Source organism: Hemiscyllium ocellatum, chromosome 4 (assembly GCF_020745735.1).
Source record: "Hemiscyllium ocellatum isolate sHemOce1 chromosome 4, sHemOce1.pat.X.cur, whole genome shotgun sequence".
Taxonomy (NCBI): domain Eukaryota; kingdom Metazoa; phylum Chordata; class Chondrichthyes; order Orectolobiformes; family Hemiscylliidae; genus Hemiscyllium; species Hemiscyllium ocellatum.
In genome coordinates this window covers 18,714,486-18,742,102 of record NC_083404.1, presented here as the reverse complement: position 1 = coordinate 18,742,102, position 27,617 = coordinate 18,714,486, and the positions used below count along the sequence as shown (strand labels likewise).

Here is a 27,617-nt window from a genome sequence, read left to right as displayed (position 1 = left end):
TCAATTGGATGTGTCAGAGAATCCGTATTTGGCTGGACTAAATGTCTGTAATACACAATACTGTGGTAATTACATACAACGGCTAATTATATCAAATTGTACAAGCTGTTGACCATGATGTATAACAAATTCAGACAAACCCGAATACAAGGTTGATGAATGAATGTTATGAAACACACACATTGAGAATCCTGAAGAAACTCAGTAGGTCTGGCAGCAGTTTTGGAGAGAGAAAAATAGAGGTAACGTTTTGAATCTGGTATGATTCTTCATACATAACTCTGATTTTCTCTCCATCAATGCTGCCAGACTTGCTGAGTTTCTCCAACATTCTCCGTTTGTTTCAGATTTCCAACATCTGCATTTTGTCTTTATTTGGATGAATATTATGTTCTGCCCTTTACTTGTTCCACCCTGAATCATGTTGCCCATTTACTATTTTGTTATTATGTCAATGCTAATGACAAGCAAAGAGAACTCCTGAATGTAATTACAATAGCCTGGGAGGAGGGAGCCGGTTAGTTTAGTTGGTTGGTCTGCTGATGAAAATAATGCGAACAGCGTGAGTTTGATTCCACTTTGGTACAAGGTAGACTGGGACCTGCCTCAGAGTGGAAGGTAATAGCAAACCACCACTGATAGAAACTACTGAGAAAACAATGCAGCATGAAGCATCAGCTGAAATAATCCAATGGCCTGACTTGAGCAGAGGGCAAATGATTGAATAAATGAATGAAAGAATTGCAATGGACATTGTGATAAATTTCTGACAAAATTGGACTTCTCGGACAACTCTTCTAATTGTAATTTTGGGTTTCCAGCTTCCATTACCTTGCTGGAGGCCATTTGCCAAAGGAAGCAATAGACATTAAATACCCTCAGTAATCCAGTAGCCATTTTCACTTGCCTGATTTGGAAACACAACCGTGCTGGTTCTGCTGGGAAGTCAGAATTGAAATGAGCTTGAATTGGGTCAACATTCATCCAGATGGATGACTGTGAAATCTGTTTTTGCCATTGTTCCAGCAGGATTTCCATGAAATAATTGATTTTATTTAAAATAATGACAGGAAAATGGTGGACAGTGTGTATCAAATCTTTTAACAAACACCCCTGGCAGTTGGGGCTCCTGGTCAGAAGCAGGGACCTGTAAAATTAGGCAGTATTTTGTTCAAATACGAGTTTCATCCAAAACACACACGACCAAAGAATTTTGAGTTTTAAACATTATAAATGATCAATGTCAGTTTTGTACAATTACAGTAATTAATTTTCAGTTAACTGAAGGGCATATTCACAAATTACTACCTCCACTTGAGAAATGAAAATAAGTAATTAAAAAAGAGGAATCATAATATTACATGTTTCCTATGAAACCAGTGTACTGTGTTTGAAATCAGAATCTCTTACTTAAAAGTTGTAGCTTACTATCCTACAATGTAGTGCTGCATCATATAATTGTAACATATCTGTGGAGCAAATAATCACACAGGTTTGTAATATTTAAAATAAGGTAACAGGCTGACATATTGTTGTTAGAAAAATCAGTGGGGTGTCAGAAACCATTGAAAATGAGCACTTTGTGTTAAATGAGACGTTTCATGACCATATAATCAGTAACCTCACTGAAATTTCTACTTGGATACTTGGCAGCAAAGAGCAATCATGCGATTGTGGGTCATAATAATCAGTCAGCAAGAAAGAAAACATTTCTTTGACAGACCATATGATTTAGACCTGAAGTAGTTCACAGTCAACTCCTCTGGAATCAAAGCTGATGGAGTCCCATTTTTTTAATTGTGATTGGCTTTTCAGAGTATTGAATGTTAAGATTAATGTGGGAATAGTCTCTTGTTTATCCTCGGATTACTTATGTCATGTACACTGGATATAAAGTTTCTTCAGTCACCTTTTCTGAATAAACCTAAAGTAATTACACCAGTCTTTAACCTGTCAGTGTAGACATAATTTCATTTCAATGTAAACATTGTGGCAACTACTATATAGTGAAATCTCATATGAAACTGCGTAAAAACTGACGAACACAAATAGAAATAACATATATTGGGATGATTTCATTTCACTCACCTCTGTAGATCTTTGCTCATTTCACTTCTTCTAAAAACCTACATAAGGTTACTTCTTTATCAATGTTCCTCATAATGAAACATCATCTCCTTCATTTTCTTATTAATTTTATGTATCCAGATTTGCATTGAATAATGTACAGATACTTTGGAAACTCGTTGATGCAATGAGTAAAAACATTGCTGTTTCACCTAGTGCAGCTTTATGGAGTTATAGTGTCCTCTCCGTGAAGATTATATAGTCCTGCTTTTCTTGCCCTTTCTCCCACTTCAAATCACCCCAGCCCACAGCCCCATAAGACACTTGATATGAGACATCAAACATTCATTCCTATACAGATCAAGGCTCATCTTAATTTGAGGGGGCAGGTCATTGCTTTTACACAGAGCAGGTGTAACTCCTGTTGATGTCTTACACTAGAAATTGAGGGAAAGTAAAGAGAGCTTGTGCATCTGATGGACTTGGAGGAGATTGAGGGGCCTTTTTGTTCTCACGTGAGTACAGTAATCACATAAAACATTCAGTGCTCAAACACTCATTCAGACTCAGCAGTCTGTGCCTTCCTATGAAGCCTTCTCCTTGTTTTCCTCATCCAACTCTGTTACTATACCCCTCTGTTTGCTTCTCCTTCATATGCTAAGCAGCTCTCCTTAAATGCATCTAAATATTCACTTCAGCTAATCCCTGTTAGTGGGGAAGGGAGGGAGAATCTTCCTGATCCTGTAACGGTGGATGAAAGGCAGGACCGAAGTTTGAGGTTAGGGTGCCGTGTTTCTGCTTCAAGCCAAATGTGCCAAAGCTGGATGAAAGGCAGAAGGAACTATTTGTCCATTAGCAACAGTTACCACAAGCTCTGCATAATGGAAGGTGCAGTGAATACTTCCTATGATCTTCATAGTGCAAGAGCAGACTCTGTGAAAGCAGCTTCCAAGCAGCAGCCAGAAGGACAAATTGGAATTAGGGGCCTCTAAATTCCAGTGGTGTTACAATTGAGGTTAAAATCCATACTTGAGACTAAAACAATCCTCCAAAAGTGGTTTTCCTTTTCACTGTGGTGACCCTTATGAATTCTGGCTTCAATACCTATGAAGAAGGGTCCATTTTGAATCACCCACATAGTCTCAACTAAATGCTCATGAATGCCTTAGGGCTGCTGGTCATTTGTAACTACCAGTCCTCTGATTGGGTCTGCAGCCTCAGGGGCCAGCACTCACCCTGAATAGGACCAATGGACACAGAGGCGACCAGTTTGAAAGCTGCCTTCCAGATGCTTGGGCCAAAGGGTACACTGCAGATGCAAACACAGTCGCGACCCAGAAAAGGCCCCAGTGGTTGAAATTAATCCCAGACCTTGAACGACATGGGCATTGGTGAGAAAGTTGGAAAAATTGGGTAAGATTGGGATTGGCAGTAATTAGTAGTGAAGATCTCACTACCAAGTGGCAAACTGAGAGGTGTAGATAGAGCTGATGGTAGTTGTCTTATCCCCAAGATAGGGAATTTCATTTTATAGGACACAAGAATGGGAAAGATTTGGAGGGATGTGGGCCAGGAGCAGGCAGGTGGGACTAGTTTAGTTTGGGATTATTCCAGCAAAGACTGGTTGGACAGTAGGATCTGCTTCAGTGCTCCATGACTCTATGACTAAGAATCTCGCTAATCAATAACAAGAGGAGCAATTGCATCTATTTGCATCTGATTTTATGTAGCTCCCACCCAACCAGATAGGAAATAAACAGTGACAATTCCAGACACAAAAGGAAGAGCAGGTACTTGGTGACTCCAGCTCATCATCTGCTCATCCAGTCCTCCAACGTAGACAGTGGTCATCAACATCCCAGAGTACACTTGATGGGCAGAGACTGTATGCACCCCAATCCCCATCAGACAGATACCAGCCATGTTGAATCCTCACGGCATATCTCCAATCCGTTTGCTCGATTGTTCTGCACCTCAGTGCTACACTTTGGAGTGCACTAGCACTTTTGATTGGAATGATGCTGCTGGGACATTTTGAGCGCAGGGATATGCACCCATCTCATGAATCGGATGAGGCTGTGTCTCATATTTCTTCACTTGCTCACTTAGCACTCACTCACTTTGCAACTGCTTGGATACATAGAGCATCCTTCATTTGCATTGAGTTGGTGAGCAGGGTGAGGACTAGATTCAATAAACATATAGTTCTTACAGTCTACGACTGTATTTATACTGCATGGTGTGCTGCACTCATTGGAATAATGTCTATTGTCAGAGGTCCATGTAGAGGCAATCCATGGCCCTCCTTGTCAAAGTGCACCATGCCCCACTGTCGGGAGGTATATGCTAATCCGTCAAAGGCCTGATGCCTTACAAAAATGGTTTCTGGGAGGCATGACCATGGCTGACGTTCTTTTATGTGACCCTCTGACTGAGGCATCTAAGGAGCATGAGATAGGTTATTGAGGTAGGTTTCAGAAAATAGTGTGAGAAAATTTTGTTGGGAATATATAGAGTAACCCTCCTTGAAATTGGCCAAAACCAGCTCTTGTCCAATTTCCAGTTAAACACAAGCCCCGTGTCCACTCCATCACAATCTATCACAAGTGCTTGGTTTGCTCTTGGTATTGACCTATGACACGCATTGAATGATTTTTATATTTATTCTTCCAGGTTCTTTTGCTCCTCTATCCCCATATGCTTAGTTTCCAAGTAATATGTGATTTTGTTTTTATTTCTCTTATGGGAAATACATCAAATAGGAGTCAGTTAACTCAGTTGCCTGGATGGCAGTTTTGTGATTCAAAGTGACATCAGCAATGTGGGTTCAGTTCCCCATCAGTGACCTTATCACAAAGGATTCTCCTTCTCAACCTCTTCCCTTCACCTGAGGCATGATGACTCTTGGATTAAACCACCACCAGCCATTTCTCTCTGTCTTTCTCTCTCAAGCTGCAGAACAGCCCTATCACTATGGTGACTTTTTAATATGTCACACATAAATGTTGAGATTTATTTGTCAATTTGTGTTCATTCCAGAAGTTTATTAATGTCTTGTTATTTGTTGTTGCCCTCTTTAATGATGACTATTATTTCTAATTTGGTGTCATCTGCAAAGTTAGGAATTGTGCTTTTAATGCCATAGTCTAAATCATCAATATATATTGTGAACAATACTGGTCCAAGCACTGATACTTGTAGGATCCCACTCCCTACCTTCTGCCACTTTGAATAGTTACTCCTTATCCCTGTTTTGAAGCTTTCAGCCAGAAGGCCATCCATTTTGTTAATTGGCCCCATACTCCAATCTTATCACGTCCACATAATGTGTTTCTCTTGTGTATACTGAAACAAAATGACTGCAGCTGACATCCATTATAATGTACTTTAATCGACCATAAACTGCATATACCACGGAGGTCCCATGGTTCCCAAAAAAATGTCAATCTTACTTTAGTTCTTCAGTTTGCTTGTGAAGAATAGGCAAATATGAGTTTTCTTGTTAACATAATCCAGCTATTATGCAGTAATACTTTTCAATCCCAAATTCAAATTATGACATGACTTCCACTCTGTTCCAGATTTCTGCCATTTCACTACTGCTACGTATTGCTTTCTGTTATCCTGGCCATCCATTAGTTGGCTATTCCCATTCCAGCTTTCTTTCATTCAGTGCACCTGTAAAATATTTTACTTTTTTAATGCGCCTTGATGATTTAATTTCATTGTTCCATCCTGCCTTGCTAATTTTTTTAAAAATCCCTCCCTGTCTCTGCATTTTTTCTTGTCATATTCACTCCTCTGCTATCTATGTATTTGAGTACACCTTTCTTTTGTTCTGATCTCAGCTGATTTTTAAAATCCATTTGTTGGACTTGAGCATGGCTGGCCAGCATTGATAACCCATCCCTATTTGCCCTTGAGAAGGTGTTGGTGAGCTGCCTTCTTGAATCGCAGCAGTCCACTTGCTATGAGTTGACCCACAATGCCGGTAGGGAGGGAATTCTAGGATTTTGGAGGAACGGTGATATATTTCCAAGTCAGAGCGGTGAATGGCTTGGAGGGGTAGTTGCAGGTGCTGGTGTTCCCAAGTACCTGCTGCCCTTGTTCTCCTAGGTGCAAGTGGTCGTGGGTTTGGAAGGTGCTATCTAAGGATCTTTGGTGAATTTCTGCAGTGCATCTTGTAGATAGTACACACTGCTGCTACTGAGTGCCAGTGGTGGAGGGATTGAACGTTTGTAGATATCATGCCAATCAAGTGGGTTGCTTTATTCTGGATGGTGTCAAGCTTCTGGAGTGTTGATGGAGCTGCACCCATCCAGGCAAGTGGGGATTATTCCATCACACTCCAGACTGGTGCCTTGCAGGCGATGGATTGACCTTGTGGGGTCAGGAGATGAATTACTCGCCTCAGTATCCCTAGTCTTTGACCTGCTGTTGTAGTCACTATGTTTATGTGGTGAGTCCAGTTGAGTTTCTGGTCAATGGTAACCCCAAGGATGTTGACAGTGGGAGATACGGTAACGGTAATACCATTGAATGTCAAGGGGCAGTGGTTAGAGTGTCTTTTATTGGTGATGGTTATTGTCTGGCATTTGTGTGGCATGAATGTTACTTGCCACTTGTTGACCCAAGATTGGATATTGTCCAGATCTTGTTGCATTTGAGCACGAACTGCTTCAGTATCTGAGGAGTCACGAATGGTGCTGAACACGGTGCAATCATGGGTGAATCTCTGACCTGATGACAGAGGGAAGATAATTGATAAAGCAGCAGAAGATTGCTGGGCTTAGGACACTGCCCTGAGGGACTCCTGCAGTATGGCCTGAAGCTGAGATGACCAACTCTGCACTAGGAGGATGCTGGGTAATCTAAGATGGAGGTTGAGAAAAATTTTTGGCTGTAACAGGCTACTCATTTTTTGAGGTATTTTAGGTGTTGGAGGTGATTTATTTGAATTCCAGCAGCAGCAATTACTGTTTTATGTGCTGTTGCAATTGTTTTGGAACTTTGGAGAAAAAAAAGTCAAAACAACACTTTTAAAAGGGAGGGAAAGATAGACAAAGGCAGCAAGCATGTGGTCTGTAAGGGAGAGAGAAAAAGAAACCCACACTGCTAACTGACACAGTAACCAATCTGCACAGTTACTGCCTTTGCTGTTTGAATTCATGTATCGCTGAACATCAGTGTGCACCTAGGAAAACTTAACAAATGGCGAAATTCACAACTAATCGTGGAGGAATCTGTTGGGAGAGGTCACAGCACAGAAACAGATCAGTAAATAGTTTTAAGTATAGCCTTGGTGTAAACCTACATTAGTGGGTAGAGTGGGTTTTTTTCTTGCTTATATGTTTTTATTGAGATCTGTCCCTGGATTACATTTTAAAACTGTAAGCCATAAGTATTAAGTAAGCCTGGAGGCATGGTTTGTAGAGCAATAAGACAATGTTATTTTCTGGATCTATAGATTGGAAGAGCAAAATGGCCTTTAGTAGAGTGATATGCTTTTCTATCAGATGTGGGAGTTTCGGGAGAGTTTAAGATTTGCTGAGGCTTGGTTGTGAATCCTGTCAGAACAAATGTATCGTTTGGAGCAACAGTTAGAGACAATGAGGAATTTACAAGAGCAAGGGGGTGGAGGGATGGCAGTTATTGGATGGGAGAAAAGCCACAGGTTAGTCAGGTAGACAGGTTAACTCCAAGAAAGGTAGGAGAGGTAAGTGGGTAATACGGGATTCTTCTGTGGCTTTCCCCATTTCAACCAAGTATGCTGTTTTGGAAAATGTAGGGGGTGATTGAGTTTCAGGGGAATGAACAGCCAAGTTTCTGGTATCACGATTGGCTCTAATGTAATGAAGAGTAAATCAGGTTACAAGTGATTGATTGTGTTAGGGGACTCTCTAGTCAGGGGCATGGACAGACGCTTCTGTGCCCAGCAGCGAAAAATCAGAATGGTGTGTTGCCTCCCAGGTGCCAGGATCAAGGATGTCTCAGAGAGGGTGCAGAATGTTCTCAAAGAGGAGAGCGATCAGCAAGAGGTCATTGTACACAGTGGTACTAATGATATAGGAATTGAAAAAGATGAGATTCTGAAGGGAGATTACAGAGAGTTTGGCAGGAATTTAAAAAGGAGGTCCTCAAGGGTAGTAATATCTGGATTACTCCCGGTGCTACATGCCAGTGAGGGTAGGAAGTGGAGGATAGAGCAGATGAATACTTGGCTGAAGAGCTGGTGTATGGGAGAAGGATTCACATTTTTGGATCATTGGAATCTCTTCTGGGGTAGAAGTGATGGGTTGCACCTGAATTGGAATGGTACCAATATCCTGGCAGGGAGATTTGCTAGAGCTGCTTGGGAGGAGGCGGTGTGGGACCCAGGGAGTTAGTGAGGAAAGAGATCAATCTGAGACTGGTACAGTTGATAAAAGTAGTGAGTCAAACAGTCAGGGCAGGCAGGAACAAAACAGAGAACAAGGTAGGACTGATCAATTAAACTGCATTTATTTCAATGCAAGTGGCCTGACAGGGAAGGCAGATGAACTCAAGGCATGGTTAGGAACATGGGACTGGGATATCATAGCAATTACAGAAACGTGGCTCAAGGATGGACAGGACTAGCAGCTTAGTGTTCCAGGATACAAGTGCTACAGGAAGGATAGAAAGGGAGGCAAAGAGGAGGGGAGTGGTGTTTTTGATAAGGGATAGCATTACAGCTGGACTGAGGGAGGATATTCTGGAAATACATCTAAGGAAGTTATTTGGGTGGAACTGAGAAATAAGAATGGGATGATCACCTTATTGAGATTGTATTATAGACCCCCTAATAGCCAGCAGGAAATTGAGAAACAAACTTGTAAGGAGATCTCAGCTATCTAAGAATAATAGGGTGGTTATGGTTGGGGATTTTAACTTTCCAAACATCAACTGGGACTGCCATAGGGTTTAACTCGTTAAGAGCATACAGAACATTTTCTGATTCAGTGTATGGATGTACAACATGAGAAGGTGCAAAACTTGACCTACTCTTAGGAAGTAAGGCAGGGCAGGTGACTGAGGTGTCAGTGAGGGAGCACTTTGGGGATAGCAAACATAATTCTATTACTTTCAAAATAGTGATGGAAAAGGATAGACCAGATCTAACACTTGAAGTTCTGAATTGGAGGAAGGCTCATTTTGACGGTATTGGGCAACAACTTTCAAAAGCTGATTGGATGCAGATGTTCGCAGGTAAAGGGACGGCTGGAAAATGGGAAGCTTTCATAAATGAGATAACAAGAATCCAGAGTAAGTATATTCCTGTCAGGGTGAAAGGAAAGGCTGGTAGGTATAGGGAATGCTGGATGACTAAAGAAATTGAGGGTTTGGTTAAGAAAAAGAAGGAAGCATATGTCAGGTATAGACAGGATAGATCGAGTGAATCCTTCGAAAAGTATAAAGGCAGTAGGAATATACTTAAGAGGGAAATAAGGAGGCCAAAAAGGGGTCATGAGTAGCTTTGGCAAGTAGGGTTAAGGAGAATCCAAAGTGTTTTTATAAATACGTTAAGGACAAAAGGGTAACAAGGGAGAGAATAGGCCCCTCAAAGATCAGCAAGGCGGCCTTTGTGTGGAACTGCAGGAGATGGGGGCGATACTAAATGAGTATTTTGCATCAGTGTTTTCTGTGGAGGAGGACATGAAAGATATAGAATGTGGGGAAATAGATGGTGACATCTTGCAAAATGTCCATATTACAGAAGAGAAGAGCTGGATGTCTTAAAATGCATAAAGGTGTATAAATCCTCAGGACCTGATTAGGTGTACCCTTGAATTCTGTGGAAAGCTAGGGAAGTGATTTCTGGGCCTCTTGCTGAGATACTTGTATCATTGATAGTCATAGATGAGGTGCCAGAAGACAGGAGGTTGACTAACATGGTACCATTATTTAAGAAAGTTGGTAAGAACAAGCCAGGAAACTATAGACCACTGAGCCTGACGTTGGTGGTGGGCAAGTTGTTGGAGGAATCCTGAGGGAACAGTATTTACATCTATTTGGAAAGGTGAGGACTGATTAGGAATAGTCCCAATAGCTTTGTGCATGGGAAATCAATTCTCACAAGCTTGATTAAGTTTTTTGAAAAAGTAACAAAGAGAATTGATGAGGTCAGAGCAGTAGACGTAATCTATATGGACTTTAATAAGACTTTTGACAAGGTTCCCTATGGGAGATTGGTTAGCAAGGTTAGATCTCATGGAATACAGAGAGATCTAGCCATTTGGATACAGAACTGGCTCAAAGGTAGCAGACAGAGGGTTGTAGTGGAGGGTATTTGTTTTCAGACTGGAGGCCTGTGACCAGTGGAGTGCCACAAGAATCAGGTGCTGGGTCCACTACCTTTTGTCATTATATAAATGATTTGGGTATGAACATAAGGAGGTGTAGTTGGTAAGTGTGCAGATGACACCATAATTGGACAGCGAAGAGGGTTACCTCAGATTAGAACTTGATCTTGATCAGATGGGCCAATGGGCTAAGGAGTGGCAGATGGAGTTTATGATAAATTTTGAGGTGCTGCATTTTGGGAAAGCAAATTTCAACAGGACTTGTATACTTAATGATAAGGTCCCAGGGAGTGTTGCTGAACAAAGAGACCTTGGAATGCAGGTTCATAGCTCCTTGAAAGTGGAGTCACAGGTAAATAGGATAATGAAGAAGGTGTTTGGTATGTTTTCCTTCATTGGTCAGAGTATTGGAGGTCATGTTGCGGCTGTACAGGACGTTGTTTAGGCCACTTTTGGAATATTGCGTGCAATTCTGGTCTCCTTCCTGTTGGAAGGATGTTGTGAAGCTTGTAAGGGTTCAGGAAAGATTTACAAGAATGTTGCCAGGGTTAGAGAATTTGAGCTACAGGGAGAGGCTGAACAGGCTGAGGCTGTTTTTCTGAAGTGTCGGTGGCTGAGGGGTGACCTTATACAGCTTTATAAAATCATGAGGGGCATGGATAGGATAAATAGACAAAGTCTTTTCCCCGGGGTGGGGGAGTCCAGAACTAGGGGGCATAGTTTTCGGATGAGAGGGGAAAGATATAAAAGAGACCTAAGGGGCAACTTTTCGCTCAGAGGATGGTACGTGTATGGAATGAGCTGCCAGAGGAAGTGGTGGAGGCTGGTACAATTGCAACATTTAAAAGGCATTTGGATGGGTATATGAACAGGAAGGGTTTAGAGGGATATGGGCCAAGTGCTGGCAAAAGGGACAAGTTTGTGTTGGGATATCTGGTCAGCATGGACAAGTTGGACCGAAGGGTCTGTTTCAGTGCTGTACAACTCTGTGATTCTATAACCAGAACCATCTTCCTTTGTGCCAGATAGGTCTCTAACCTGCGGAGTGTTTGCCCCCTGACACCCATTGATTCCAGTTTTCTCAGGGCCCCTTGATGCTGTGCTTGGTCAAATGCAGCCTTGATGTCAAGGGCTGTCACACTTGCCTCACCTCTGGAATTCAGCTCTTTTGTCTGTGTTTGAACCAAGGCTGTAAGGAGATCAGGAACTGAGTGACCCTGGAGAAACCCAAATGGGGCATCACTGAGTAGGTTATTGCTGAGCAGGTGCTGCTTGATAGCACTGTTGATGATCCCTTCCATCACTTTCCTGATGATCGAGAGTAGACTAATGGGACGGTAATTGTCAGATTGGATTTGTCCTGCTTTTAGTGTACAGGACATACCTGAGCAGTTTGCCACATTGTCGGGCAGATGCCCAGTGTTGTAACAGTACTGGAAGAACTTGCTATGGGAGCAGCACATTCTAGAGCACACATCTTCAGTACTATTGCCACAATGTTATCCGGGCCCATTGCCTTTGCAGTATCCAGTGCCTCCAGTCATCTCTTGATATCACGTGGACTGAATCGAATTGGCTGATGACTGGTATCTGTGATGCCAGTTCATGAACGCATCAGCCTTATCTTTTGCCCTAATGTGCTGGGCTCTTCTGTCATTGAGGATGGAAATATTTGTGGAGTGGCCTCGTCCAGTGAGTTTTTAATTGCCCACCACCATTCACGACTGGATGTGGAAGTACTGCAGAGTTTAAGATCTAATCCGTTGGTTGTGGAATCACTTAGCTCTGTGCATCACTTGCTGTTCATGCCATTTGGCATGCAAGTAGAATGTTTGGTAGCTTCCCCAGGTTGACACCTCATTTTTAGGTATGCCCTATGCTGATGGCAAGTCAGATTTCACCGTGAAACCTGATTTGACAGTTCAGAGATTTCATTTTTGCAGTTTGTTTATCATAGTGGTCAGTCACTGAATATATTCACATGAGGCTACCAGTGTTCTTTTACCAAAAGAACACATGTTTATCACACAAAAGATCAAAATGATTGAGATCATTTATTCAGTCATCAAGATGTTCGGCACAGAAAAAGGCCCTTCAAGTCTGGGCCAGTCAAAAACAATCAGTCAATTATTCTAATCTCATTGTCCAGCACTTGGCGCAGAGCCTTAAATGCCATAGTAATGTTAACATAAAATAAAAATACTTTTTCCAGTTACCAAGGTGGTAAATTAAATACTTTATCTATACGGATAAAAAGATGTCTTAATGAATACAACTTGGTATTTGTTATCAAACTGAAAATTATTCAATAAAAATGCAAGGCAGTCAGCAATATAGACGTTACAGTGATTAGCTGTCTAAATATCCTCTTGACACACGCACGCGCGCGCACACACACACACACACACACACACACACACACACACATACGTGCGCATACACACATATACAAAAACAAACTCGAGGAAAAGAGAGAAAAAATAGATTTCTTTGCACAGATTGGCTTATGGATAAAGACATTGATAAATGAGTTATTCTTGAAGGCAAAATTATAAAGTAAAGGATATTCTGGTGTCTGTTGCTCGAATAATCTTGCATATGTTGTCAAATCACTAATCATACACAGACATTCCTGATTAAGGGTTTATGCCCGAGACATTGATTCTTCTGCTGCTTGGATACTGCCTGGCCTACTGTGCTTTTTCAGTGCCACACTTTTCGACTCTGACATCTTGTAGACACAGCCTCCTTAGGAAATACAATCTTGCAACGTTTCTTCAATCATTTTTTCAAAAGAACAAATATGGTTCACCCTGAATGCAACAAGAGGGGTTTCTTTTCTGAAATTGAAGAGATCAGCTAGGCAACCTGTCCTTAGCAAACTTTCCTCCAAGTCAGCTCATTCTTAGAGACTTCCCTCCAACTGATCCAGATAAAACAAGTACCTGTCTGTACCAGACATAATTCAAAGTAGTCCCAGAAGGGATTTACAGCAAAGCACGCTGTCATCACCATTCACATGATTTACAGGAAGCCTTGTTTTTATATATCTCTAAAGTAAGCTTTCAATTACTTTTTGAAAAAAGAAACACTCACCAGGTATTTCCACAAAAACATTAATCAATTTTTTCAAAATCATTCAACATTTAAGTCCTTCAAGCAATATTAAATGTAAAGTGTCTTTGTATCATTGTTTGCCAAAATTGTTGATCAATTTATTTCCTCAAATTCTAATCTGATTCACTCAACATCGACTTGTCTGCACCCTGCTACTCTGGTTTTTACATCCTTGTTAATTATAATTCTAAATGTATTACATAATGATCACTATTGCCTCAACACCCCTCTACTTTTAATTTTTATCGATCAATTCTGGTTCATTTCCTGTTAAGAGGTTAGTCTCTTGTTGGTTTCCTTCAATACTGGTTTATAAAAAGGCCCCAAATACATCATGTAATACCACTCCCTTATTGTCTTCATCTAGCTTTCTTGACGAATTCATTTCAGGGTAATTGAGATGATTATTCTGTGTCTGATGCTGCCGATGTGCTGCTGGTTAGGGGGTGCCAGACATGTGTTCAGTGGACCCCCAGAATGAACAAGAGCCATGGTGACCTTTATTGGCACCAACATCAGGTAACCAGCACAATCTATGGAGCTCAGCCACCTAGCTCATGGTTTCAAGATCTTTTACAGCATCTCAGGAGAAGCATATCCTCCAAAAACAATGCTATCCTCATATCTGAAGGTAACTCATGTTCTGTCTATATATCCTCACTATAGAGAGGATATGTCTTTCCTGAGCTGAGCACAAGGATAACTCCCCTTTCTATACCACATGGGAAATTACAACCCCAGAAAATGGGATGGGTGTGATGTTAAAATATATCCTGGCTTTAACACATGCCCAACACACTCACTTCTGGTTTTAACAGCAATGGGACAGTGAGATAGGAAACCAGCCTGTTCCTATTTTCTGTGGCTCCACACAAAGGCTGCCTTGCTGAACTTTGAAGGGCCTTATTCTCTCCCTAGTTACCCTTTTGTCCTTAATATATTTGTAAAGACCCTTTGGATTCTCCTTAATTATATTTACCAAGGCTATCTCATGTCCCCTTTTTTGCCCTCCTGATTTCCTTCTTAAGTATACTCCTACTTCCTTTATACTCTTCCAAAGATTCACTCGATCTATCCTGTCTATACCTGACATATGCTTCCTTTTATTTCTTAACCAAATCCTCAATTTCTTTAGTCATCCAGCATTCCCTATACCTACCAGCCTTCTCTTTCACCCTGACAGGAATATACTTTCTCTGGATTCTTGTTATCTCATTTGTGAAGGCTTACCATTTTCCAGCCATCCTTTTACCTGCGAACATCTACCTCGAATCAGCTTTCGAAAGTTCTTGCCTAATACCATCAAAATTGGCCTTTCTCCAATTTAGAACTTCAACTTTTAGATCTGCTCTATCCTTTTCCATCATGATTTTAAAACCAATAGAACTGTGGTCAGTTGCCCCAATCACCTGCCCTGCCTTATTTCCCAAGAGTAGATCAAATTTTGCACCTTCTCTAGTAGGTACATCCACATACTGAATCAGAAAATTGTCTTGTACACATTTAAGAAATTCCTCCGATGTTTGGAAAGTTAAAATCCCCTACCATAACTACCCTATTATTCTTACAGATAGCTGAGATCTCCTTACAAGTTTGTTTCTCAATTTCCCTCTGACTATTAGAGGGTTTATAATACAATCCCAATAAGGTGATCATTCCTTTCTTATTTCTCAGTTCCACCCAAATAACTTCCCTGGATATATTTCGGGGAGTATCCTCCCTCAGCACAGCTATAATGCTATTCCTTATCAAAAATGCCACTCCCCCTCCTCTCTTGCCTCCCTTTCTATCCTTCCTGTAGCATTTGTATCCTGGAACATTAAGCTGCCAGTCCTGCCCATCCCTGAGCCATGTTTCTGTAATTGCTATGATATCCCAGTCCCATGTTCCCATGTTCCTAACTATGCCCTGAGTTCATCTGCCTTCCCTGTTAGGCCCCTTGCATTGAAATAAATGCAGTTTAATTTATTCGTCCTACCTTGTCCCTGCCTGCCCTGACTGTTTGATTCACTTCTGTTCTCAGCTGTACCTGTCTCAGATTGATCTCTTTCCTCACCATCTCCCTGGGTCTCCCCCCCCCAACCCCCCACCTCCCACCTTACTAGTTTAAATCCTCCCAAGCAGTTCTAGCAAATTTCCCTGCCAGTATATTAGTCCCCTTCCAATTTAGGTGCAATCCGTCCTTCTTGTACAGGTCACTTCTACCCCAAAAGAGATTCCAATGACACACATACCAGCTCCTCAGCCATGCATTCATTTGCTCTATCCTCCTATTCCTGCCCTCACTGGCTCGTAGCACTGTGAGTAATCCAGATATTACTACCCTTGAGGACCTCTCTTTTTTTAAATTTCTGCCGAGCTCTCTGTAATCTCCCTTCAGAATCTCAACCTTTTCCATTCCTATATCGTTAGTTCCAACGTGGACAGTGACCTCTTGCTGGCCCCTCTCCCCCATGCGAACATTCTTCACCCTCTCTGAGACATCCTTGATCCTGGCACCAGGGAAACAACACACCATTCTGCTTTTTCTCTGCTGGCCACAGAAATGTCTGTCTGTACCTCAGACTACAGAATCCCCTAACACAATTGATCTCTTGGAAGCCGATGTACCCCTCGTTGCATTAGAGCCAGTCTCAATACCAGAAACTTGGCTGTTCGTGCTACGCTCCCCTGAGAATCCATCACCCCCTACATTTTCCAAGACAGCATACCTGTTTGAAATGGGTATATCCATAAAAGACTCCAGCTCTAGGTGCTGACCTCTCTTACCCTTCCTGGAGTTAACCCATCTATGTGACTGTATCTGAGACTTTCCCCCCTTCCTATAACTGTCAGCCATCACATATTGTTGCTGTTGCAAATTCCTCAACGCTTCTATCTGTCTCTCCAACCGATCCACTCGATCTGATAAGATTCGCATCCAACAGCATTTGTGGCAGATATAATCCGCAGTAACCCTTAAACTCTCTTTAAACTCCCACATCTGACAAGAAGTACATATCACTGCAAAGGCCATTTTTGTTCCTTCACAATCTACAGACCCAGAAAATAACACCGTCTTATTCCTCTATAAAACACTGCACCATGTTAAGTTTAATCAAGAGACTCATCTCCAAAAACATATAATCAAGAAAGAACCCACAGTTGAAAATGTGTTGCTGGAAAAGCGCAGCAGGTCAGGCAGCATCCAAAGAGCAGGGGGATCGACATTTCGGGCATGAGTCCTTCTTCAGGAATTCTTCCTGAAGAAGGGCTCATGCCCGAAACGTCGATTCTCTTGCTCTTTGGATGCTGCCTGACCTGCTGCGCTTTTCTAGCAACACATTTTCAGCTCTGATCTGCAGTCCTCACTTTCTCCTCAAAGAACCCAATGTACTCACTAATACAGACTTAAAACAACAATTAACTTATCTGATTCTGCTTTGTCAACTTCGCCCAAACCGGTTCTTCCAAGATTAGTTGTGAAATTCACGGTTTGTTAATTTTTCCAGATGCACTCCAATGTCCTGGGACACATGAATTCAAAAACAGCAAAGGCAGTAACTGTGCAGGTTCTACCCACATTTCAGATATTTCTATGGTATTAAAATCTTGCTTTTTCACAATGTACCAAAACATTCTAGTAGATATCCAACAATCAGTATAGAAGGAACTGGAACATGCAAAATAATTTAAAAGCCATGGCATACTCTGCTTTCTTTCATCAAGGCACAAAAATGTTAAAGAATGTGCATATATCATGCAAATATGAACATTGAGATCAGACACTTAACATTGCTATGTAATGTAGGGAGGTGATGGCCCAGTGGTATTATTACTAGAATCTTAATTGAGAGACTTAGCTAATTTTCTGGGGACCTGGGTTTGAATCCTGCCATGATAGATGGTGGAATTTGAATTCAATAAAAAAAAATTGGAGTTAAGAGTCTAATGATGATCATGAAACTGTTGTTTGATTGTTGGAGAAACCCATCTGGTTCACTAATGTCCTTAGGTGGTCTGGCTGACATGTAATTTCAGACCTACAGCTCTGTGGTTTTCTCTTAAATGCCCTCTCGGTAATAAGGGGAGGGTAATAAATGCTGGCTCAGTGTTGCCCACATCCTGTGAATGAATTTTTAAAATTTATGAGTACAAAATGCAATTAGTGACATCTGGCTAGGTTTAGCAATTTTATTACAAATTTGGGATGTTTTATGTCCTCATTATGTCGCATTTTACTTTAAGAACCATGCTTGTCATTTTAGGGAGAAATGAGATGGCAGCCAAAAATAATTTTCAATATTTCTATTAAGTTTCAATTCTTTTTCATTCCCTTTACATTGGTACTTGTTTGCAGCGGCCCATATTTCATCCACTGATATTGAATTTCATTATTTGTTACATTTTGTTGCTGCTTACTTATTGTATTTTGCCACTTCATGCCAATGTGCTTTGTTATTGTTTATGAGTGCATCGTTTCAATCAGTTTGGTGCAACTGTGAGGCAAGGGATGTTGTAGAGTAGGCTGGTAGAAGAATGAGCTGTTGCAGGATGAAGAAAGGAAGGTTAATGAACAATCACATGTTTTAGAAAGTGAAGAAGTGTCAATTTATTGTGATGTTGCATGTGGGGAGCAAAGATCGGGAACAATGTTCAGGTCAAACAGGGTTGGAGGATAACTGGTTACAGGCTGAAGAAGAGAGTGTGAGAAGAAGTAGGAGACAAAATGAAATAATGGAGTGAGGAAGAGACTGGGAAAAACATACCTATGATAAGCCTGGAGTGGCTTAGTTATTTCTGGCTGTAACTCCAGTGCTTTTAAAGAAAGGATAAGGCAAGATGAAATATTACGTGAAAGTGAGGACTGCAGATGTTGGAGCTCAGAGTCAAGACTGTGGTGCTGGAAAAGCACAGCAGGTCAGACAGCATCTAAGGAGCAGGAGAATCAACATTTTGAACAAAAGCCCTTTATCAGGAACTTAGTGACACTTCTCCTGATGAAGGGCTTATGCCCGAAACATTGATTCTTCTGCTTCTTGGATGTTGCCTGACAAGATGAAATAGGAACCAAACATATAAAAATAATTAAGGTCATTAATACATTATTTGCAAGAAAATATGAACACGATTGTGCAGGTTTGGAACTGTGCCTTCCAAAATATTATGCAAAGACATTAGCTTGTTATTTTCGATGTAAATTAGAAGCCTGTTGATACACCATTCATTAATTAGCCTAAAACAGCTCCTAGCTTACCCAAGTAACACAACAGAACATCTGCTCTGTGTATAGAAGGCAAAATAATGCTGATGCTAGAAATAAAACTCTGGAACTATTCAGCAGGTCAAGGAGCATTTCTGAATTGTTAACTCTGTTTTGCTAAGGTTTATTTTGAAAATCAACACAATATATTCTATCAATTAAGCCCAGATGCCCATGTGACTGATTTCCACAAATATATTACATTTTTAAATTGTTTTCAGGAGCAGCTCAATTGTTAGCACTGCTGCCTCACAGTGCAGTGGGGACTTGGGTTCAATTCCACCCTTGAGTGACTGTATAGAATTTGCATTTCTTCCCATGTCTGCGTAGGTTTCCTCCAGGTGCTCTGCTTTCCTCCCACAATCCAACAATGTGCAGATTGGGTGGATTGACCATGCTGAATTGCTCATGGTCCCCAGGGAAATGTCGGTTAGGTGGATTAGCCACTGGATATGCAGGGTTACAGCAGTGGGTAGGGGAGGGAAGTGTGGATCTGGGTAGGATGCTCTTTGGAGAGTTGGTGTGGTGGAATGGTCTGCTTCCACATTGCATGGGTTCGATGATTCTTTGTCGTTTTCACTCAGGCATGTGGAAACAATATTACTCAGCTGATCAGCATCTAATGAGTTTTCTTTCCTTCCAGGCAGTTGATCATAAAAATTCACTGCTTCATTATTACATCCAATGACCCATTCTCTAAATTATTTCTCTTCAGTTAATGAGAGGTCAAAGATTTGAAACGAATTCTTGCCAATGATGTGGCAAGCTCCAACATGATTACAAAAACAAGCCTAGAACTAAACTAATTTTTTTCTCAAAATAATGTCGCAGCAAAAAAGTCATGTTCAAAGTCAAATGGGAAAGAAGTGCTTCTGGAAAAGTAAGTAACTCCTTCTTGCTTTTCTTTTCTAGATCTTTCAGTTGACAGCATGCAACAAGCTCTCCACCAGTCTGTCTTCATGTCAGCCATGTCTGCTCACCCAGTTCGTGACCTCCCACTTTGCTGGGAGCAGCATTGCAAACTACTGCCTGGAGTGGTGAATTTCCAAGCCAGCAAGGTGTCCAAATGGAGCATTGATGAGGTACGGAGCTTTGCAAATGAAGGTGGTGGAAAAATCATGCATTATTTCCTCACTCTCATCAAAAATATGCAAGCATGTGAAAGAGGAGCAGGAGTGGACCATTTGGTCTCTTGAACCTGTTCAACCATTCAATAATATTATGGCTTATCTATTTGTGTTTCAGATTTTAACTTCCCATATACTCTAATAATTGAGGAAAAATCAATCTACCTCTTCTTTAAAAATATTTAATGGCCCCACCTCTAAGACAGTGAGTACTAAAATTGCACAGTCCTCTGAGAGAAAAGATTTCTCCTCCTCTTAGTCCTGAAAGGGCAGCCCTTAACTTTTAAACCATGCCCCTGGTTCTGAACTGACCCCAAAGGGTAACATCCTTTCTACATCCATCTTGTGAAGACTATTCAGAATCTTATACACTTCAATCAAGTCACTCCTCATTTTTCAAACTTCATTATAGAAAAACCCAGCTTGCTTAACCTATCATCCTGAAGCAACAGACTTCTTCCAGGTATCACTCAAGTAAACCTCCTCTGAAATGCCTCCATTATATTCACATCCATCATTAAACAAGGAGGCCAAAAGTGCACATAGTATTTGAGATGTCTTTTCACCAATTATTAGAGTGTTTTGGACTGAAAATGTTAGGGACATAGGAACAGGAGTAGGCCAATCAGTCCCTCAAGCCTCAATGAGGTCATGCTGATCTGTGGCCTAACTCCATTTGCCTGATTTAGGCCATTATCCCTTTGAAACCCTTGCTTAGTGAAAAATTGTCTATCTCAGATTTAAACATAACAATTGAATTAGCAACAATTGCTGTTTGAGAGAGTGAGAGTTCCAAACCTCCACTACATTTTGCATGCAGAAATATTTTCTAACATCTCTCCTGAATAGCATGGACCTAATTCTTCAACAATGTCTCATGGAAGCCAATCGAAATAGTTTATCTTTCTCTACCCATACTTTCCTGCTAATGTCCTGAAGAGTTTGATCACCCCTTAACCTTCTAAGTTCGAGAGAATAAAACCTAATTTGAATGATCCTTCCTCATAACGCAACGTAAAAAGCTGAGATCACAGACCCTTACAGGATTCCAACAATCAGATCTTGCCAATCATACAAAGACTCATTTCTTCATTCTTTTGGGCAGCACGGTGGCTCAGCGGTTAGCACTGCTACCTCACAGCACCAGGGACCCGGGTTCAATTTCTACCTTGTGCGCCTGTCTGTGTGGAGTTTGCACATTCTCCCTGTGTTTGTGTGGTTTTCCTCCGGGTGCTCTGGTTTCCTCCCACATTCCAAAGATGTGCAGGTTAGGTGAATTGACAATGATAAATTGCCCATAGTGTTAGGTACATTAGTCAAAGGTAAATGTAGGAGAAGGGGTCTGGGTGGGTTACTCTTTGGAGGGTTGGTGTGGACTTGTTAGATCGAAGGGCCTGTTTCCATACTGTAGGGAATTGAATCTAATCTAATACAGTCTGTTTTCTGCTATCCAGACAATCTTCTATACATGTTACTCTGTTGCCATAGGTTTTTATTTTTTGCAATAACCTTTGATGTGGTGCTTTCTCAAATCCCTTCTGGAAGTCCAAGGACAGTACATCTACAGTCTGTCTTTTAGCTATTATTTATTACTCCTTCAAAGAAATACAGTCAATTGGTCAAACATGGTTTTCCTTTTAAAAAATCCCAGGCTGACTCTTTCCGATTCCCTTGGGTTTTCCGAAGTACATAGATGTAGCCTCTTTAATAATCAATTGCAACACCTTCCCTTTGAAGGGCATGGAGATTGTAAGTAGACAAGGTCATTTCCCTGGGGTAGGGGACTCCAGAACTAGAGGGCAGAGGTTCAGGGTGAGAGGGGAAGAATTTAAAAGGGACCTAAGGGGCAACTTTTTCATGCAGAGGATGGTGTATGTATGGAATGAGTTGCCAGAGGAAGTGGTGGAGGCTGGTACAATTACAATATTTAAAAGGCATCAGGATGGGTATATGAATAGGAAAGGCTTAAAAGGATATGGGCCGGGTGCTGGCAAATGGGACTAGATTAGTTTCGGATATCTGGTCAGCAAGGATGAGTTAGACCGAAGGTCTGTTTCCATGCTGTACATATCTATGACAGACATCAAGCTAACTAGTTCCTGTTAGTGGACAGGAGTTCTAAGTTCACAGCAGCAGCTGCAGGCACTTTTAAATCATTTAAGCTGAAAAAAGAATTATATGTTGCTATAAGAAAAATGCAACTGAGGATCCAATGTATATTATTTTTGTCACTTCCTGACCTTGTTCATGGCTAAGAACAGGAGTGGTAATTAAGGTTGTAAAGCAAAGCAATATAAGGCCAACATGTTGTCACTTGAGCCTACTTATATGTTTCTAGCAGGAGCTCTAGCTGCTAAGATTCATATCCATCTTGAAGTATCGACTATGAATAACAGCAACATTATCTGATGGAGGCTACAATTTCAATTTTTGAACTGGTATTAGCCCTTCCCATTTCTGAATGTCGATTGGGTAATAACTAGATGTACATTTCTTCCAGATTGTTCGTAGTGCTGGAAAATGTCAGAGCTTATATATATGACCGATATTTTGTCTTTTAATCATCTTTGTCCCAGTTATATTTATCTGGCAAGTTTTAGGTTGGTAACACTAACACTTCTCAAGTTTAATTGCTAAGACTCACAAGAATGTTCTAATGCCCAAGACTGGGGAGATAAGGTTGTGTGCCAGATCACCGAGCTTTGCTAATTAGCACTGTATTGGTCATTCAGCTTGGCATCTCATTCAGTGACAATGAAGCTGGACTTTGACTGTTATATAACACCAGAAGAAATAAGAACAGGAGTTGACCATTCGGCCCCTCAAGCCTACTGTGCCATTCATTAGGATCACAGCTGATCTGGCAGTCCTCATATTGGCATGTGATGAAGTTTATCATCTACTGTTTCTCTCCTAAAACACCAAAGTGATGGACCTCACGTTAGGGTAATTCCACATTGAAAAAAAAAAGTTGAATCAGATGAAAGTCATCATGTAATGCCAAGCTGAATTTCAATTGCCTGTAAGTTGTTTCAGGATGGAAAAGATTGCAGTGGGTTATGTTGTTTCATGGAATAAGTTAGACAGCAATCCGTTTGAGTGCACCATAAAATAGACGAAGGGAGGAGGAGCAAGCAGCAGGACTGATGATATGCAAAGTGCCATTTTTGTAACTTAAAAATATCTGTGCAGGAGTTGACTTGACAATCAAAGCACAAGGCAAAATAAAGGGTACTGACTGAGAGGTGAGTGTTGGGCATAAGACAGAAGTGGAAGCACTTTAATCAGAGTGCCAATTCCATATCCCCTTTCATTGTCAACCCTTTCACAACCCAGCCACACTTTCTTCCTAGGTATCATCAGTTCTATTTAAAGTGGAGTTTATAGGATACAAACCATTTTTCAATGGCCACTAGTATGATTGTCATGTTCAATGTTCCATACAGGTGGCAACTCTTTGATGAATGAAGGTGTCAACACACAATGCCGTTAAGATTGTGTCACTCATGCTTTAGTTTAACTCTTCCAGTTTCTGAATCCATGCACATTATGGCTGCAATGCTTGCCAATCTATTGCACATTCATTGCTGCAGTAAGCTCTGTTCGTCAACGAACTGCATCCTCCATCTCCTGCCAGAGGTACAGGATCTGTATCCTGTTGTGACCTTTCAGCCTCCTGTGCCTTCTGATGCAGACTTTCCATTGCCATTTTCTCTGTTATCTGGTCTTCCTCACTGGTGATTTGTGAGCCATCAGTTCAAAACCCAGCTATCTACCTTACTGGTATATTTAATTTGATTTATCGTTGTAACGTATACTGAGGTACAGTGAAAAGTGTTGTTTTGTGTGCTTTACAGACAGATCGTATGATACATAGTGCATCAGGTAACAGAACAGAATGCAGAATACAGTGTTACAGCCACAGAGAAGGTGCGAAGAGAGAAAGATCAACCTTAATATTTGAGAGGTCTGTTCAAAAGTGTGATAACAACAGGGAGAAGCTATTCTTGAATCAATTCATACGTGTATTCAAACTAGCTGGAGTGGGAGGCGTCTTTGATTATGTTGGTTGCTTTCCTGAGGCAATGGGAAGTATAGACCAGGTCAATGGATGGAAGGCTGGTTTGCAGGATGATCTGGGCTGTGTTCACGACTGTCTACAGTTTCTTGTTGTCTTTAGAAGACCAGTTGCCATACTATGCTGTGATGCACCCAGATAAGATTCTTTCTATGGTGCACCTATAAAAATTGGCAAGAGTCTTTATTGACAAGTTGAATTTTGTTAGCCTGCGGATGTAGAGGTACTGTTGTGCTTTATTGACCAGCATGACCACATGAGTAAGCCGGGACAGATTGTTGGTGATCATCACTCCCAAGAACTTGAAGCTCTCGATCATCTCCACCTCAACTCTGTTGACACTTTCAGGGGTGTGCTCTACACTTCACTTTCTGAAGTCAATGACCAGCTCCTTCATTTTGCTGACATTGATGGAGAGATTGCTGTCTTTACATCATGTTGCTAAGTTCTCGATCTCTTTGCTGTACTCTGTCTCAACGATGTTGGAGTCAGCAAACTTGTAAATAGAGTTGGGTGGAAATTTGCCACACAGTCTTCAGCATAAAAGGAGTAGAGGGGGCTGAGTACACAGTGTTGCGAGGTACTGGTGTTGAGGATTGCCATGGAGGAGTCTTGGGGTTAAGTATAATAAAACTATCAGTAAGACAAGTCTAAGGGTATTCTATCCAAATACATACTACGTTTTCAGTAGGATAGATAGATTAATGGTAGAAATACTTATGTATAAGTACGATATCGTTGCAATTACAGAAGCATGTTTGTGGGACAATCAGCTCTAGAAACTGTATCCAAGGGAAGGAGAGGGAATATAGTAAAGACAGTGCGGTAGTTTTGTTAGTGAAAGAGGCGATCAATCCTACAGTGAAAAATGACATTAGTACAGGAAATCCAGATGTGGAATTATTCTGAATGGAGATAAGAAGCATCATTGAATTGAACTGAACTTATTGTCACATGTACTGAGGCACAGTGAAAAGCTTTGTCTTGCGAGCAATACAGACAGATCACATAGCAGCATAGATAACTAAATACAGAGGAACCTTGATTATCCGAATACCAATTATCCGAAAATCCGGATTATCCGAAGGAGATCTCGAGGTCCCGATAGAAACATCACATCAAAGAAGTGATTCCAACAGTGAATCATGTCTTTTGTTTACAGTGATTAAATAAGCACCGTCTCCAAATGACTGACCTCCCGCCCTCTCTCACTCCCTGGAGTTCCAAGCAGGGGTGCACCCTAACCCCCACCTTCCCCAGATAATCTCTCCAATATTGTCCTGTACAAGGCAAACATGGAACATCTCAAAACGTTGCAGTAAAAAGTTGTATGTGCGGCTGTGTGTGTGTGATATTTAGAGACTTACCCCACAAAGGCAGCTGCAGCAGCAGTCTTGTTGTTGGTGTACAGTCTGGCTGCCCAGGAGAGGGGGCGGGGGCGTGAGGGTGGACAGGTTTGGGGAGCAGGTGGCAGTGTTAGATGGGATTGGGGGACAGGGTATGGGGCAGTGTTGGATGAGGTTGGGGCACAAGGGGCGGAGTTAGATGGGCGTAGGAGTGGGGTAGAGTTGGACAGGGGCGGCAGGGGGTCGTAATGGGATGGGAGTGGGATGTGGGGACTGTTGGACGGGGTTGGGGGTGGGGGTGATGTTGAATGGGGGCAGGGCAGGGGCGCGGTATTGGGGGCAGGGGCTCGCATGCTGTAAACTGCTGCAGGCTCCTGAACGGGGAGCAGACTTTAAAAACTCCAAGCCCCAGAGGAAAGCATTTAATCAATTAACCGAATAATCAGTTATCTGAACGAAATAGTGCCTGCCCATCATGTTTGGATAATTCTAATAGGTAAACAGCAGCAAATCAAAAACACAGACACAGGCGAATACTAAGAGTTTGTGAGTCCATTCAGTATTCTAACAACTGTAAGGTAGAAGCTGTTTTGAAACCGGCTGATGCAAATGTAGAAGTTGTGGTAAAGCATTACCAGGGTGGGATAGTTCTTTAAGAATGCTGACAGCCTTTCCTTGACAGCAGGCCTGGTAGATGGATTCCATAGATGGGAGGTTGGCCTTTGTGATTATCTGGGCCAAGTTCACCACTCTCTGTAACCGTCTCTGATCTTGAATGGTACAGTTGCCATACCAGGTAGTGACACATCTAAACAGAGTGCTCTCGATAGCGCACCTATAGACGTTGGCAAGGGTATTTGCCATCATGCCAAATTTTCTCAGCTGCCTGAGGAAGAAGAGCATTTGGATGGGTATATGAATAGGAAGGGTTTGGAGGGATATGGGCGGGGTGCTGACAGGTGGGACTAGATTGGATTGGGATATCTGGTCAGCGTGGATAGGTTGGAACGAAGGGTCTGTTTCCATGCTGCACATCCCTATGACTCTAAGAGACGTTGTTGTGCCTTTGTAACCAATGTGTCCACATGAAGAGTCCAAGAAAGCTTGTTGTGGATGACTACTCCCAGGGGCTTGACACTCGTTCCACCTCCCGGCTGTTCATGTGCAGGGGGCTTGAATAGCATCCTGCCGAAGTCAACAATGAGTTCCTTGGTTGTGCCAGCATTGAGAGCTAGGTTGTTCTCAGTGCACCATTTTACCAGGTCTTCCACTTTCCATCTGTTGTCTGTTACATCGCCATCTGAGATTTAACCGATATAGTGGTGTCATCAATGAACTTATAAACGGATTAGTCTGATATTTGGCGACACAATCATGGGGGTACAGTGAATACAGTAGGCAGCTGAAAACGCACCCCTGGGGGGCTCCAGTGTTGAGTGTTAGTGAGGATGAAATATTGTCCCCAGTCTTCACTGATTGTGGCCTGTAGGTCAGGAAACTGAGGATCCAGGTGCAGAGAGTGGGCTTAGTCCAAGATCACTAAGTTTAGTAATCAGTCTCGAGGGGATAATAGTGTTGAAGGCTGAACTGTAGTCAATGAGTAGGATTCTTACATAGCTGTACGTGGTGTCAAGATGTTCCAAGGAGGATTGAAGGGCAAGTGCTATGGCATCTGAATTGAATTTTTTGATCTGATTGGCAAATTGGAGTGGGTCAAGAGTAGTGGGGAGGCTGGAGTTGAATAATGCTATGACCAACCTTTCAAAGCACTTCATGACCACCAAAGTTAGGGCCACTGGGCTTAGTCATTGAGACATGCTGCATGAACCTTCTTAGGCACAGGGATGATGTTGGCCCTCTTGAAACAGGCAGGGACAGTGGCCTGCTGCAGGGAGAGGTTGAAGATGTCCGAGAGGACCTCTGCCAGTTGATCTGCACATACTCTGAATGCACGGCCTGGTACTCCATCTGCTCCCATCGCTTTCTTGGATTCACAGAAAGGAAAACTGATCTGACCTCTGATGCAGTGACCGCTGGGATAGGTTAGTCAGGACTTGTCAGAATAGGTGTTACCTCTTCGCTGAAATTCTGCTCAAAGTGAGCATAGAAGACGCTGAGATGATCTGGGAGGAATGTGATGTCATTCAGTCCTTGCCATAGTAACTGGGTGTCTGTCTGGGTCTCTAGTTTGGACTGATATTGGTCCTTGGCTGTCTTAATGGCTCTGCGATGGTCATACTTGGATTCCTTATATTTGGGTGGGTCTCCTGATCTGAAGGCCTCACGCGTGGTTTTTAGCCATTCTGTATGTCCTGATTC

At 41.8% G+C, this 27,617-nt stretch overlaps 1 protein-coding gene across 1 annotated transcript in view; it reads left to right on the top strand.

The window, feature by feature from the left end:
- The window catches only part of LOC132815316 (lethal(3)malignant brain tumor-like protein 4), a 251,003-nt gene that overhangs the window by 201,443 nt on the left and 21,943 nt on the right, over positions 1-27,617 (top strand). Inside the window, exon 18 of the mRNA XM_060824166.1 lies at positions 19,660-19,829. Within this exon, the coding sequence (XP_060680149.1) occupies positions 19,660-19,829 (170 nt within the window). The remainder of the gene's footprint in view (positions 1-19,659; positions 19,830-27,617) is intronic.